At 51.5% G+C, this 13,960-nt stretch overlaps 1 protein-coding gene across 1 annotated transcript in view; it reads left to right on the forward strand.

The window, feature by feature from the left end:
- Window positions 1-13,459, forward strand: part of SGIP1 (SH3GL interacting endocytic adaptor 1) — a 50,202-nt gene extending 36,743 nt beyond the window's left edge. Inside the window, exons 17-27 of the mRNA XM_086463024.1 lie at window positions 24-145; window positions 1,015-1,141; window positions 3,493-3,558; window positions 4,398-4,457; window positions 9,820-9,931; window positions 10,347-10,502; window positions 10,986-11,118; window positions 11,410-11,612; window positions 12,165-12,229; window positions 12,824-12,988; window positions 13,437-13,459. Coding sequence (XP_086319150.1) covers window positions 24-145; window positions 1,015-1,141; window positions 3,493-3,558; window positions 4,398-4,457; window positions 9,820-9,931; window positions 10,347-10,502; window positions 10,986-11,118; window positions 11,410-11,612; window positions 12,165-12,229; window positions 12,824-12,988; window positions 13,437-13,459 — 1,232 coding nt within the window. The remainder of the gene's footprint in view (window positions 1-23; window positions 146-1,014; window positions 1,142-3,492; window positions 3,559-4,397; window positions 4,458-9,819; window positions 9,932-10,346; window positions 10,503-10,985; window positions 11,119-11,409; window positions 11,613-12,164; window positions 12,230-12,823; window positions 12,989-13,436) is intronic.
- Window positions 13,460-13,960: the final 501 nt, after the last annotated feature.

Genomic DNA, 13,960 nt, shown 5'->3' on the forward strand with positions numbered 1-13,960 from the left:
CTCACAGCTCCTGTTTGTTGCAGGTTCCTCGTCCCCGGCTCGCCCCGGCACACCCCTGGCCGCCTGCAGCACCCCACCACCGCCACCGCCCCGGCCCCCCTCCCGGCCCAAGCTGCCCCCTGGCAAGCCCGCCGTCGCCGACGTGGTATGTTTGCGGCCGTGAGCGGGAGCGTGGTGTGCACGGGGGGTGTGTGTACTGGGGGGGCAGCGGATCTCTAGTCACAGATTAATGGAGTGGAGCAAGTGATTAAGAGCAAGTAATGAGCGGGTGCTGCCTGGGTTGTTTGGAGTTTTTGATAATTTGTTCATCAAGACAAGTTACACGTGGAGAATCACTGTGAATATCGCCTGCTCTGCCTGCCAGTGCGGCCCAGCAATGCCAGCCACGGGTGAGTGGTGATTCGCAGCTATGGTAAAGGCAGAAAACGGGGATGAAAAGAGAGTGTGCCCGTGGGAAGGGTCTGGCTGTGCCCAGATGCCCAGGGGTAAAGCAGTGTGGGTGTGGCCATCCAGGGAAGGGGATCTGGCAAGCTTTGGTGGGGTTCCCCACCACTGTACCATGCCAGCTAAGCTGCTGTGTCCTGCCCCCCAAAACCAGGCTGCTTCAGGTAAGTCACAGAGAACTTCTGGATTGATGTTATGGATATAAAATGATCCATAAGGGCCCAATGAGCTGCTCCCCAGTGAGCTGGCACGTGTTGGGCACTGCTCCCCTCCGGATACCAGGGGTGTTAAATCCATCCTGTGGCCCCTGGATCTCCTGTCCTCAGTGCGGATGGGGACTTCAAACCCTGAGATCCACGAAATGGTGGGAGCTATCTGCCTTTTTTCTAGGTCCAGACTAAAATGCTGTTGGCACTGAAAGAACTAAAGCTGTTCAGTTTTGCACTGACCCAGCGGGGCTGGCCTGGGGTACAGAGGGTTAAGGCTCCAGGCAAAAGCTTCTGTTTGTTTGATGCAAATGTCACTGTGCGTATTTTCTTTAACCTTTTGTTATTTTATGTTTTTCTACAGTCCAGGCCTTTTAGTCCTCCTATTCACTCATCCAGCCCTCCTCCGATAGCACCTTTAGCCCGGGCTGAAAGCACTTCTTCCATATCTTCCACCAATTCCCTGAGTGCAGCCACCACTCCCACCGTTGGTAAAAACATACAGCACTGCTGTTCTTTCACCTTTCCTACCTCTGAACGCCCTTAAAAGATTCCTGAAACCTTTTCATTTGCTAGATCATTCTTTGGGTTCATGTTCATTAATTTTCATCAGGTTTTTAAATGCAAAAAGGGATTGGGGGCGGGGGGGTGTGACAGATCACAAACATGATGCTGCTAGGCAAGCTTTCTTTGAGGTAGCTCCAAACATTGTGAAAAGTGAATGTTTGGTGAAGGTAGAGGTTATCACTAAGTGAAATATGATGTCAAATGTGCTTATGGTCAGTAAATTTGGTCAAAATGAGCTTTTTTTATGGGGGGATACTTGGACTTGGAAGGGAGGGGGGCTGGAAGCCAGACCTTGGGATCCAGGAGACAACTAATATTAAATCACTTTGAACATCTTAAATTCATACTTCCCCTTAAAGCAGTAGCAAGAAATGAGGTCTTGGAAAAGGCTCTTCTAAGCCGTTAGCTTGACACACCCTAGACCAGAACAAGGTGCTGCAGCTTTCTTTTGGAGGAATGTCCTGAAAAACATGAGTTTTGCCAAACCCCCCAGGCACCCCCGGGGCCTGAGACAAGAAATGCAAATAAAGGCTGGCTGGCAGCTCCCAGGCTCCATGTGCTGGGTCGCATCCTGTCCCCATCATCCCCTGCCCCGGTCCCCCCATCGTGCCCCCCCCGTGTCTCCCTCCTTCATCCCCTCTGTCCACTCCGTCCCCTCTGTCCTGGCTGCAGGTGCTCCCTCCTCTGCCATCCCTGACATCCCACCCAGCTGCCAGCCCCACTGCCCCTTGCTTCCTGCCACTTCATCTTCTACCAAGAACACCTCTCCTCCTTTTTTTGCTTTTCTTTCCATGTTTTTTGAAACGAGCACACCTGGTTCGTGGGGCGGGACAGGAGGTTGGCAGGCCATAGCTGGCATAGGCGGGCAGACGGGTTCTGCGGAGGGAGTTGAAACCTCAACCCTCCAAAAAACCAAACATGACTGGTGACCGTGTGTGCTCAGCCCACGGTCCTGGCTGCAGAGTTTCCCACTGGCCGTCACCTTATGAGCATGCGGAATGGCAGCATCGCCGCCCCGACACCAAGACGATGGGATGGCCTGAGCTGTGCAGCGGGTGCTGTCCCCACGGTGCTGGTGGCTTCATGTGCCCGCGTGAGCCCTCCCTGTAGGTTTGCTGGAGTCTCTGATCTGCGTCTTCATCCTGTTGTTTGCTTCACTCTCAAGGTGTCATAGATGCTTATACCTGTTCGCCGGCTGTTGGTCACCGTCACAGTATGCTGCTGAAAAAAAAATTGCATCTGAAGCAAGGGGCCAGCCAGCCCCGAGCATCCCCGGTGTGTCGGCTGTCGGCACTGTCTGTGCCTGCTGTCCTGCAGCTTTGGTAGCGAGCTGCCGTCGATGGGGCTGGTGGTGGCCTTAGCCAGTGCCTGTGGGCATGGTGGCTGCGGGGTGTCTGAGGCCATGGTGGGAAACACGATTTTGGTGGGCTCCTGGGTCACCCCTCAGCAAGGGGACACTGCATGGGGCAGCCAGGAGGAGCCCCCTCTCCCGACTGCAGGTTTTCCACATTCAGCTCCATGCAAACCAAGTGGCGGGCACCGCATTGATAGGATTTGGCCTGGGAAAAGCTGGACGGAGGGGGGCAGCTAGAGGCAGATGGGGTTTGGGAGCCTCCCCGGGAAAGCCCAAGTGTCTCCATGTTGTTCCTACCAAGGCTGTCGGGGCAAGGGTGGGCACTGGTGCTGGGTGAGCATCCGTGCACTGGGTTGCAAACCCATGGTGGAAGCGAGAACACTTCTAATTCCTGGGTTTGTCGCACAGAAGGAGGAAAAGATGAGGCAAAAGGTGTGGAGGGCCAGGAGCAGGGCTGCGTGGGAAGGGACGGGCAGATCTGGGGGCACAACAGTGGATCAGGGACCACTGGGGGTCCCATGGGACCAGCATGGGGCTGGGACACCCTGACCTGCCTGGGGCTGCCCACAGCCCTCTGCTTGCCGTCAGGTCTGTCTCCACCACAATTTCCATCTCTTGTTTCCCGTGGCAAAGTCCAACAGAGTTTGTCCAAGAGCATGTGGAAGAGTTATTTCATTTATTTGTCCTCCGTGCTGTTCTGGTTTGCTTTCGTCGTGGTTGCATGTGCAGTCTGAATAATTTATTGTAAAGAAAGAAGCTGTTATTTCTGTGTCAGCGCCCTTTCCATTATTCTTCTCGTTAAAAGCCTTCTCTGTCTTTTTTTTTTGTTGATACAGTGCGCTGCTTGGTTTCATTTGGGATTCGTATTTTCATTCCTTTTTTTTTTGTTTTTTCTTCCCTTTGCGTTTCTTCTGCTTATGTTATCAGAAGATGATGCTTTTATTGACAAACTGCCCGCGTTTGAAAGGCGATGTGAAACGCCTGCAGGTACTGTACTAGCAGGGCGCTTTCGAGACATCTGGCTTGGGACTGGGTGGCTGCGGGCACCCCGAGTGCCCCAGCCCCGGCACCCACCGCTCGCAGCACCTTGCATGACAGTTTCTCAGTGACAAAAAGGACTGCGAGGTGAAAGGCTGTCACCTCCTGAATTCAAAAGGTCTTAACAACTGGGTTTTTTCCTCATTGCCCCTAGTTATTTCAATAGTACCTGGTGTCTAGCGTGGCTTTTGAGGTGGTTGTGAGTGCAGGGAGCTGGTGGTTGTAATGGGAAAGGAAAAATTCCAGCTAGGCATCTCGTGGTCTCTGTGCGTGTGTCTGTTTATCTGCAAGTTTTATGTCCTGAAATGCAACAGAAAACACCTATGTTTCACCATCACTTGTTTGGCACACCGGTGTGGCATGCAGTTGCAGCATCCCACTGGGGAAACCCTCACTGCTGCTGTCGTAGCACAGCAGAGACATCGCCGGAGGTGAAGAGGATAAAGCATGTTTGCCAAAATCAGCTGTTAGAATACACTGACGGAGTGCATGAGTCAAGAAGCCTCTTCTACTCTAGACAAAAAAAAAAGAGGAAAACCCCCCCAAAATCCTTACCAAGCGGGCAAAAATACTCTTCCATCTGGGCTTCCATAGCTTTGCTTTCTGCTTTCTGTTTCCTAAGCCAAAACCAGAGTTTAAAAGCCTCCCTTTCCTTGCACGTGAACGGCTTGCAGCGCCTCGTCCCCTCCCCGTAGTGAGATAAATTACCTGCTCTATGACTCACACTGTGTCCTTCTCTCTCCCTCTCCTTAACCTTTCCCATCCCGCTTCAACTCCTGGCCATACAGAGAATGAACAGCCTTCCCTCGTTTGGTTTGACAGAGGAAAGTTTTATTTGACTTTCGAAGGTAAGTAGTGCATAGCATACCCGGTAACGACTTGCTCCCCTTGCTCTTGCTCTCTGACTCCCGGGGTTTCCTTCAAAGGCTCCAGTCCAGCTTTCCATGCGAAATGCTATGGCTACTTAGATGACATCGCAAGTTCAACCAGAATAATTTTGATTTGATTTATGCCGTTTATCCCAATGATCTGTTTCCCTGTTTATTTATTAAAAAAAAAAAAAAACAACAAAAAAACCCAACAAACCAAACCCAAACAAACCAAACCCAAAAGAATATTCTCGTACCGAGACTGCGGTGAAAACCAGAGAGCGAAACCACTTGCACTGCCGAGGAACTTGACTCTGTCAACCAGGGCTTCTTTCTACTCTCCCTCGCGAGCTGCTCGTTACCCTGAGCGGGCTGTGGCACGGTGCGGTTAATTAAAAACCAAAGGGCGACGGGTTCTTCCACCCGTTTGGTACCCTCACCTCCAATCAGATTTTTCTGCAGTGAGGGCGTGGGAGCATGCCGGCACTGGCAGCAAGCATAGCCGAAATGTCACCAGGTTGTGCTGCCAGGGTGGCTGGTTGTAGGAGTCGTGGGTTTTGAGGTCCCTTGATGACAAGAAGGCACGTTAAGGAGGAAGCAGGGTGAGGAGAGCTTGTTTCAGGGTGGATGGTGACTTCTCTGAGCAGCACCACCTCTTGGAGAGGGCAGAGGCACAGATGCCTGGGTGGCCAGCCCTGCTCTCAGAGCCCCGAGGCTTTGGAGGAAGCCTCATCTCACAGACCCTGTGCCTATATTTTTCTTTAAAAGAAAAGTGAAGTGGGTAGGTTTGCAAGAATAGGTGCTTCAAAACCCGAAGGAAGAGATCTGAAGCTGTGCTGGTGCTTGCAGGCAGGGCTGGGCTGGGGGACACCACTGGCACGGGGCTTGTCGGAGCACGGTTCCCACGAGTCTCACTTTCTGTGGAGCGTGTGAGCCATGTCCCCTCCAGCAAACAGCCGAGTGGCCTGGGATTGCGCTGCCCAGCCGCTGGGCACAGCACGTTGGTGTTTAGGGAGCAAACCCCGTTCTGGTGAGCGTGATGCCGTAGCAGCTGCCGAAGGCAGGGATGGAGGTGGTGGTGACCAGTGGGGCTGATCTCTTCTTCCTCTCCTTCTTGCCTTTTAATCAGCCACAGCTGCTGGGCCTCAAGGTCCCTGCTCCAATGGTCCCCACTCCGACTGCAGTTCCAAGCTTAGACCAGGGATAGAGCCAAGGAGGAACTGCATCCTCTCGATCCTCATTGCAGTTTTCCTGTCTCCAGCAAAAAAACCCAGCCCGTTCCTGCATTTCCTTTCCCTGGCACTTTGGGAAGAGCTGGGCAGGGCAAGGGCTGATGAGGGCTGTGCCAGGGTGAACCAGCCGCCGTTGAGTGTTTTCCATCGATACGGGTACCCTGGCACTGCGCATCCCCACTGACCCCCTGCTCTGGGCTTCCTCCTTGGTCGGTTTAGCACCAGCACTGCGAGCACATCTAGTGTTTGGGGGTTTTCTTGTGGTTTTGCGTATTCATGGTTTTGAACAGTATATTTGAATTCTTTATTTTGGCAGTGTGAATGGTGTAGAGTGGGGGTATTGGTTTGTCCAGGGCACGCTGGCCGGCCCAGCAGCAGGGCTGCAAGAGCGTGGCACTGCCTCCGGGCTCATCATGTCCCGGGAAGGAGATATCTCACTTCCACACACTGTATTTCCTGATCCATCCCTAAATCTTTGAGTCTGACTTAAAAAAAAAAAAAAAGAAAAAGATAAACTTCAATCCCTCTAGGGAGGTGAAAAGAGATCTGTTGAGTTTGGCATCTGTAACTCAGAGCACGATATGCCAGAAGAGAAATTATCTTTTGTATCTGGGTTTGCAGGGTTTTGTGCTAAGATCCGTGTATTTGCAGAACGTGGGGTAGTTTGTTCCTGTGCGAACAACCTTGGTGATGGCAGAGCTGTGTACCAGCATCACTGGGACTCAGCTGCCCTGACTCCATGTCTGTATTTTCCACCTTTGTGTAGGGAAAAGTAAGGCAGATGAACCTCGTGCACTGCTTATGTCTTATGCATAGGTCCATAAGGTGGATTCTTTTTTCTTCTCCAGTATTATCAGGTCATTTTGCCAAAATGGAGTTTCTAAAAATTACTTCTGAAGCAGTGACTGAAAAGCCAGATTTTTGGTGGAGGCGTGCCACCATAACTAGACTTGTCTCTCAAGATACTGGAAAAGAATTCTAGTGCTTAAAATAGATTATCCTTCTCTTTTTACATTAAAGTTTTTATTTAAAAAGTTGTTTATCCTCTGAAGCCATTAAGAATATATAGGTTCATGAGCAAAGAGTGCAGGGAACGGAGAACGCTGAATGCCATTTACATCCATGTGATTTTTTATTCAAAGTCAGATTAGAAATGTGGAGGATGTTTTGTTGCTGTGCAGATGAACTCAGATTTCCAAAGGCCAGCTGAGCCTGGTGATAGAGATACGTGAGATGAACTGGTTTAGTCTTGCACATACGGTTTTTCATCCTGGAGAGTAAAGAATTCTCGTGTACGCACAGAGAAATGGTGGAAGAAATGAGAGACTGAAGATTGGGGAAAAGGCATGTTGGTATGAGATGTCTACTCCTCACTTGATGCTCCAGTGCAGGGTCTAGGCTAAACCCGGATGCAGTTGGGGCATGTATGTTTGGGAGGTGAGGGGTATTTTTCTCTTCCAAAGAATAATGATTGTATTGTGGGCTTTGCTGCTGCTGGATGGCTAAAGACTTTCCTCTCGCCTTTGCTGCCGAGAGAAGACTGATATTCCTCTGCTAGGTGACACCTCCAGCTTTTACCCCTCTACAGCCAGTCTGCACTGATCTTTTTGAGTCTCCTCTGTATTTCTGCGTGGATATGATGAGACTATCCAACCTCATTCGGCTGGATTTGATGCACTGGGGGGTCATTGCTCTGGGTGTGGGGAGCAAGGATGGGCTTTCTGCGCTCTCTGATAACCCTCCGATGGTGTCTAAGGAAAGAATTTCTAAAAAACATGTTACCCTACCAGTCTGCGGTGTTGCCCTGCATGTCCCCTCTGCCACGTAGCCAGGTATTGCAGCGTGGCTGCAATAACCTGCGTGTTCGGTGGTTTGGGGGAGCTGCCCTCGCCTTCGCACACAGCTGGCACTGACATGAAGTGTCGGCTCTTTAACAGGATGTTTGCTGAGTCCCTGACGCATAGGTCAGGGCTGTGTCCTCAGAAGCGGGCACGCTGCCCCCCTGGGGTCACTAGGATAATTAATGTGTGTGTGGTGACGGGTCTGTTGTTTGTGGGTGCTCAGGCTGCCCGTCCCGTGTGCTGGGACGGCCGGACGCACGGCACTTATGGAGCATCGTTATTCCAGGCTGCGGCTCAAATCACTTGTTCCCCTGAGCCTCTTGAGTCGTATGACCAAGAGGGAGATGTGTGGCTACATTAATTTTTTACACCCTTTTAGGCTACATTAGGCATTTGAAGGGAAAATCCCAGCACCGCAGAGGCTCATCTGTGCCTCCAGGAGATCGCAACTTTGGTTTTATACATTAACGCACTGCCCACACGGGTGCATTTGTAAGGTGTGCGGAATCCTCCTTGTCTGCGAATGCTGTGTTTTTTCACAATTAATATACCAAAACTAAAAGTGTAATTTAAGTGATAGAGGTGCTTTCCCCAGGAGACGTTACAAATCCTGATTTCCTGCACCCAAACCCTCGCACAAAATTTGCAGCAGCAACCCAGGACCTTACTGCACGCCACGCAAAACCCACAGCAGATTGCTTAGATGCAAGGCGAAAAGTAACAGGTGATGGGGCAGCGGTGGGAAGCAGCAGATAAAGAAGGGAGGGGATTGTTTTTGAAGATAGTCCAAGCAGAAAAGCAGGAGCTCACCAGAAACACGCTGCATTTCGCTAGATTGCTTTGCTTTTACCTCGCCCCACTGCCTGCATAGGTGCTGCCCTTCCCCAGCCCGGCATTTAATCTTGTCCAGCTTCGGCTGGAGCTGGCACACGCTTGCATGCTCTACACAAAACCCTGGGCTGAATTAATAGCCTATTTCACCTGCCTGATTCAGCCCTTGTAAATGAAGGTAACAGAGTAAGGGGGGGGGTCGGGGTCCCTGGGTAAGCTGCCCCTCCAGAGACTTTCGCCATTACTTTTTAATTTGCCTGGGGCAAAATAATCCTTGTGCTTAACCCGATGTACAGACTGTGATATAAAAAAAAAAGATTCCAAAGCAGTCCGTTGCAGAAAAATAGATAAGGCTGAACTGGTGGTGCCAGGGCAGGGGTGGTGACCTCTTGAGGACTTTTTTGGGTGTCCAGGGGATCAGTGCCTTGTACGTCGGGTGGGTGACCAGACACTAACCCCGGGCTGAGCTTTCGGCACTTTCCTCAGGGGATAGGTGACAGCTTTGCTGTGCCAACAGCCCCCACTGTTCACTCTCCTCTTGGTGGCAGGCACGGGGAGCGGGACATTGCCCCCCACACATGGTTTACAGCACACCCGGCGTTTCTGGTGTACACTTGCAGCGACGCTTTCATCCCCAAATGTTTTTTTGAGACAGGCATTCCTGGCCAGCAAAGGGAAACCTGTGTGTGATCACGCAGGGCTGAATTATTTTAAAGCCTGGCTAGCATCCATGGACACACAATGTGACCGAAGCAAACTTTTCCCCATTTTTTAATCATCTAAATAAACCGTGGATTGATTGCTCTAGCTTTTGCACCCAGAGTCCCATGTTCTCCTCTGTAGTTCCAGGTTGCTGATGATTTGCGGATTTGCCACAGCACACTGTGGGCTTTGTGGAGTGAGCAGCCGGGGGGGGGGTGTTTGCCAGGCATGCTGGCCAGGAGAGGGGAGCATGCTGGGGACTGCAGGGGTCCCCGCAGCTTAGGGGTTCCGCAGGCAGGAGTTCAGGCAGTGTCAGAGGCGGGGAGACTGCCGACATCCCGCTTTCCCACAGGCAGCTTGAGCTCTCCAGCCAAGGGACAGCAAACCCCCCCAGCCCCTCTTGCTGGGGCCCAGAAACCTACTGCAAAAACTGTCATGCAAAGCCTGCCATGTGGCAGCCCCTCCGGAGCTGTGCTGGAGGTCTGCCGCTGCCCCGCATGCTGCTCATGGCTGGGGCTCCTCCATTATTTTCTTCGCTTGCTTTTGGGAAGGGGTGGGAAAGATCATTGTAAAATGCTTTTAAAGCCTCATCTGAAGCTTGGGGGATTTTTTCTTAATATTTGCCCATAAAGCTAGGCTGGGGCTCTTGGTGAGCACCCCCTCGCCCCATCTCTGGGGGGGAGTGGTGCTGTTTCTCTCTGCACATAAAAAGTGGAGGTTTTTGCTCTGTTGCAGGCTCATCACGGGGACCCAGCCCCCTCACCATGGGGGCACAGGACACTCTGCCCGTCGCTGCTGCCTTCACAGAAACCGTCAATGCATACTTCAAAGGGGCCGACCCGAACAAGTAGGTGCTAACTGATGGGGCCTGGGTGTCGATACAGGGTTGGGTCCTGGGGTCAGGACAGGCTTGGGGAGCTGTGGAGGCTGTGGTGAGCATCTCAAGGGATGGGGAGGGAGGAAAGGAGGTGCTCTGGGCTTGGCACACGCATCCTGGGGGGGTCAGTGCACTGCACCAGCTGGGGGTCCAGGCTCAGGACGCTCCTGGGGTGTCCCTGTGAGCGTCAGTCCCCATCCCCAGCAGGCTGCCAGCCTTTGCTGCTGTTTCAGCTCGCTCTGGTTTAGGACCACAAGAGGTTCATTCTGCCAGCACGGCAGGTGGGAAGCAGGGGGCAGTTACTGCACCATCCCTGGTGCAAACCCTCCCCTCCTGCTGCGTTTTGAGCCTCTCCCCCCCTTGGTCTCTGTGTTGGGCGCTGCAGGTGTATCGTGAAGATCACGGGGGAGATGGTGCTGTCGTTTCCAGCGGGCATCACCCGACACTTTGCCAACAATCCGGCTCCGGCGGTGCTCACGTTTCGTGTGCTGAACTACAACAGGCTGGAGCATGTCCTGCCAAACCCCCAGCTCCTCTGCTGGTAAGCTCCCGCCTCACCAGTGTCCAAAGGAAAGCTGGTTTCCAGAAAAGCAAAGTGCTTTGCAAAAAAAACACGTGGCCCAAAGTATCTTCCTTGCAAGCCTGCTCTGCTTTTGGGAAGGAAACTCTCAAGCCCTTAAATATTTGCCTGAGTACTCCCCCTGAGAGCAGTCTCTTTGCCAGGCAGAAGAGCATCAGCAGAGAGGAGTGAGTGCTTTGATGGGGTTTGCTTGTTTTGTGCCTCACTCTGCTCATTACACCTCCCGTTTGCAAAATGAGATGACCTACAAGTTGCATCTGCTGTGCCACCCCAGAGGTATCTGAGGACAAGCCAGAGATGCACGGGAGTGAGGCAATATTTCTCTAAATGTGGGATTAAATGCGGCCCCAGCTGGCGGCCAGCACTGCTGTCCTGCATGCTTTGTAGAAAAGCTTTCTTCCACCAAAGCAGCTTACGCGAAGGGTTAATTCTCCCTTTATGCAGTGACAACACACAGAGTGACGCCAACGCGAAGGAGTTCTGGGTCAATATGCCAAATTTGATGACTCACCTAAAGAAGGTATCGGAACAGAAACCGCAAGCCACCTATTACAATGTGGATATGCTCAAATACCAGGTAGGGGTTTTTTGTAAGATAACACTGTGCCAAAAATGCGTGCTTAACTTGTAGACCTAAGAGATGGTATCTCCCTAGTGCAGAGTGGAGATAATGTGAGGTGGGGGCATGCTATCCTGCTAGTCCCTTCTGTATGTCACTAGATTGCCTGATTTTGAGCCCAGTACAAACTTTCTGTGAGAATACAAGGTATTGTCTCCTCTGAAACCAAATGCAATTACCGCGTCTGTAAAATGGGATTTCTCCCTCCACCCCTATGGAAACTAAATGTTTTTTCTGTCATTTTGGAAGGTATCTGCCCAGGGTATTCAGTCTACTCCATTAAACCTTGCAGTGAGCTGGCGGTGTGACCCTGCAAGCACTGACCTCCGCATTGACTACAAATACAATACAGAGGCAATGACCACACCAGTAGCTCTAAACAACGTCCAGTTCCTCGTCCCTGTCGATGGAGGAGTAACCAAACTTCAAGCTGTGCTTCCTCCTGCTGTCTGGTAGGAATCACTCACCCAACAAAGAGCTCGTTTGCTATCTCTGCCATGTCCCTGCCTAAACCAGCCGTCCTGCCTGCTGGCTGCAGAAACAGGATTGCCCTGGGAAGGTGCCTGTGGGTGGCAGCTGGGGCACGCTGGGGACCCAAACCCATCCTCCTCTTGCAGCAGGAAACGTGCGACCCCACTTTGATCTTTTTTTATCTTGCCATTTCCACAAGCAAGCAGTCAGAGCTGAACGCACGTGTGCAGGCAGCAGAATAACAACCCTTATTTTGTGTTTTGGCTATTTTTATCCGAGGCTCAGAGGGATGCATGGCTGTCACTGCCGTAGGCATGCACATTTGCAGCGGGGAAGCAGGGCACGGCATGGCCTCACTGCCTCTTGCCCATTGCTCACCTGCAAAAGCGGCATTTTCCCACTTGGGTGAATTGCATCTCTGGAGAGCGGCACCGGAGCTGCTCCCCCAGCCCACACAGCCTTTAGGAAAATTCAAATGACTCCTCCATAATTTCTTGTTTCCTATAGAAATCCTCTTCTTCATATATTTTTAGGAATGCTGAACAGCAAAGAATATTGTGGAAGATCCCTGATATCTCTCAGAAGTCAGAAAATGGAGGTAATCCTGCAAATGTGCATGTTATTAACTCTGAATACTTAAATCAGACACTGACCCATTTATCATGCCTGCACACAAGTCCAGACACACGGATTCCTGCTGGCACTTGCTGCAGGAGGATGCTATTTAAAGCTAGGAGCAAAGAGCTTTGAAAAGCAGGGCTACATGCCACTGCTGCTGTTTCGCCAGACGCTTTGGCATCACAGAAGGGTATTAACACACAGGGTTTGGATACAGTTGTTTGCAAGCCCTTTGCTCCGTTGACATGTGAAAGCTGAAGCCCCACATTACATCCCCCTGAGGGGGACCACAGCCTCCCATGGGTTGCTCCTCCACGTGTAACCCATGCAGCTCAGATGCTTCATATCACTGGTGTGTCTGAAAAGCAAAAACCTGCCGGGAGGATGAGGGGGCACGCATCTGCCACCCCCCACCCCCCCAGGGGATGCTGCTGGGTCGGGTACAATGGTGGGAGTGGGCTTCACTCGCAGCGCTTTGGGCTTCTTATTGCCTTTACTGGCAAATCTGGCCCTGGGATGCACAGCATGCGTCTCCGGGCTTGTAAGGGTCTCATGCGGGACTTTTAAATCGCAGGTGTGGGGTCTCTGCTGGCCCGATTCCAGCTGTCGGAGGGGCCGAGCACCCCGGCCCCCCTGGCCGTGCAGTTCACCAGCGAGGGGAGCACGCTGTCCAGCTGCGACATCGAGCTTGTCGGCGCCGGCTACCGCTTCTCCCTCATCAAGAAGAGGTTTGCAGCAGGTAGGTACCTCGCCGGTGGTTCCTCTTGGGATGACAGTGTCCCCAACAGTCCCCTCCGGCTGTGCTGGCGTGACTGGGGATGACCTTGCTGTATATTTCTTGATCGTTCAAGCCCAGAGGTCCCACTGCAGCACAGCGTGACGGGACTGGCCAGTGGCAGAAGGGCAAAAGCTTCATTTCATGAAATAAATCCTGCTACCGCTTACAGGAGCCTTGAATTTCTCAGGCTCTTTTCTGCTCATGGGTCCTGCATGAAAGGCAAGGTCTGGGGATCTCCAGGAAGAGCTTTTGCCCCATTGCTGTGGAGAAAAGACACGTATTTTCCCATGTGCCACTCATGCGTGGCAGCAGCATGGCCATAGGTGCGGGGGCCGGTGGAGGCGGGCAGCCTTCCCCCGGGAACCAGGGCTGCTCCCTCCCCGCAGCTGATTTCTGATCCCACTTCTAGGTAAATACTTGGCCGATAACTGATGGAAGCTTATGCAAGTCTATGGAAAATAATATGGAAAATACCCAAGGACTGCTGTGCGTGGAACGGGTTTTAATTACAGTTTAAGGAAAATGAACTAAATCCTGCACTCGGGACATTTCTGTTGGAAGTGTCGACAACTTTCAGCATTTTTTTCCTTGGAAAACACCGTCTTGACCAGTCCTACAGTATTTACTTCTAGATGTAACATTGTTAATGGTTTTAAAATGTAATTATTGTATTTGTAAATTGTACTCATTCCAGTAAGGCTGTATTTTGGCAGTTAGACACTTGAGTTTTAGCATTTTACCATTCATGAAATGGATGTAATTTAAACTGTGGTATATAAATTTAATAGTAGTACTGTTGAATGGCACAATGCTTACAGAGGTAGATTACATTTTGTCAATATATATGATTTAAATACAATACTGATAGGTGTTATGAAGGGGGTGCCTCACAAAAAGAGAGTTAAGTAGAACCGACATGCTGATTTACTTTTT

This window comes from Leptosomus discolor, chromosome 3, assembly GCF_034619465.1.
Source record: "Leptosomus discolor isolate bLepDis1 chromosome 3, bLepDis1.hap2, whole genome shotgun sequence".
Taxonomy (NCBI): Eukaryota; Metazoa; Chordata; class Aves; order Leptosomiformes; family Leptosomidae; genus Leptosomus; species Leptosomus discolor.